We start from the raw sequence: 717 nt of genomic DNA on the forward strand, positions 1-717 counted from the left end.
TATATATATATACCGTCCGGAAATTTAACGTTATTGTATTTATTTGTAATAATTTATAAGTAGTTTTTAATACATGCGTGTTAATACAAAGTATAAAAAATGATACCTGTTAATTGACAGTCGTGTCTATTATTGTGTTATCAGATTGGAATCCTCGACCCAAGTTTCGAAGAAAAGGCACTCTGGACGACAAGCTCATCGACAGCTCTCCAGGAGGACTTGGATATCAAAATCAATGAAAGCCAGACAATCGAATGACGACATGCCACTCGAATTTTCAACCACAACTTTAACTCTCGGGGATAATAAATATGTAGGCCACATACATACAGGCGGCGTCAAAGAAATATCTACCTCGTTATCTGAAACGAGTACGCAAAATGTATCGTCAAACCGACGACGTCGTCGTCATCATCGCAAAAGGTAGAAAGATCAAATTTAATCAAATATAGATATTCGATTGTTATTTAACATATTAACATGCTTCAGTCATTCGGTACGATGCGATGTATCGTTTACTTCCTATTTTACTTTGATTCGGTATTTGTTCCGTTTTTCTCTTGCATTGCTAGCGTATATTATATGTATATGCAATATAGTAAGTTTTAATGTGTAATTGATAAAACAAATTGATAATGCTGATTAGATATCATAAGTTGATAATGCTAGTTATACATAAAAGACATAGCAGATTATAGTATCTTTCATTGATATAAG

General features: G+C 33.2%; 1 protein-coding gene across 4 annotated transcripts in view; it reads left to right on the plus strand.

The window, feature by feature from the left end:
* Window positions 1-717, plus strand: part of LOC108747508 (tolloid-like protein 2) — a 26,818-nt gene that overhangs the window by 12,173 nt on the left and 13,928 nt on the right. For all 4 annotated transcript variants that reach the window (XM_018485049.1, XM_018485050.1, XM_018485051.1 and 1 more), the window contains exon 4: window positions 145-423. In XM_018485049.1, coding sequence (XP_018340551.1) covers window positions 145-423 — 279 coding nt within the window. The remainder of the gene's footprint in view (window positions 1-144; window positions 424-717) is intronic.

The sequence above is a fragment of the Trachymyrmex septentrionalis genome, unplaced genomic scaffold (assembly GCF_001594115.1).
Source record: "Trachymyrmex septentrionalis isolate Tsep2-gDNA-1 unplaced genomic scaffold, Tsep1.0 scaffold2, whole genome shotgun sequence".
In the NCBI taxonomy this organism is placed as follows: Eukaryota; Metazoa; Arthropoda; class Insecta; order Hymenoptera; family Formicidae; genus Trachymyrmex; species Trachymyrmex septentrionalis.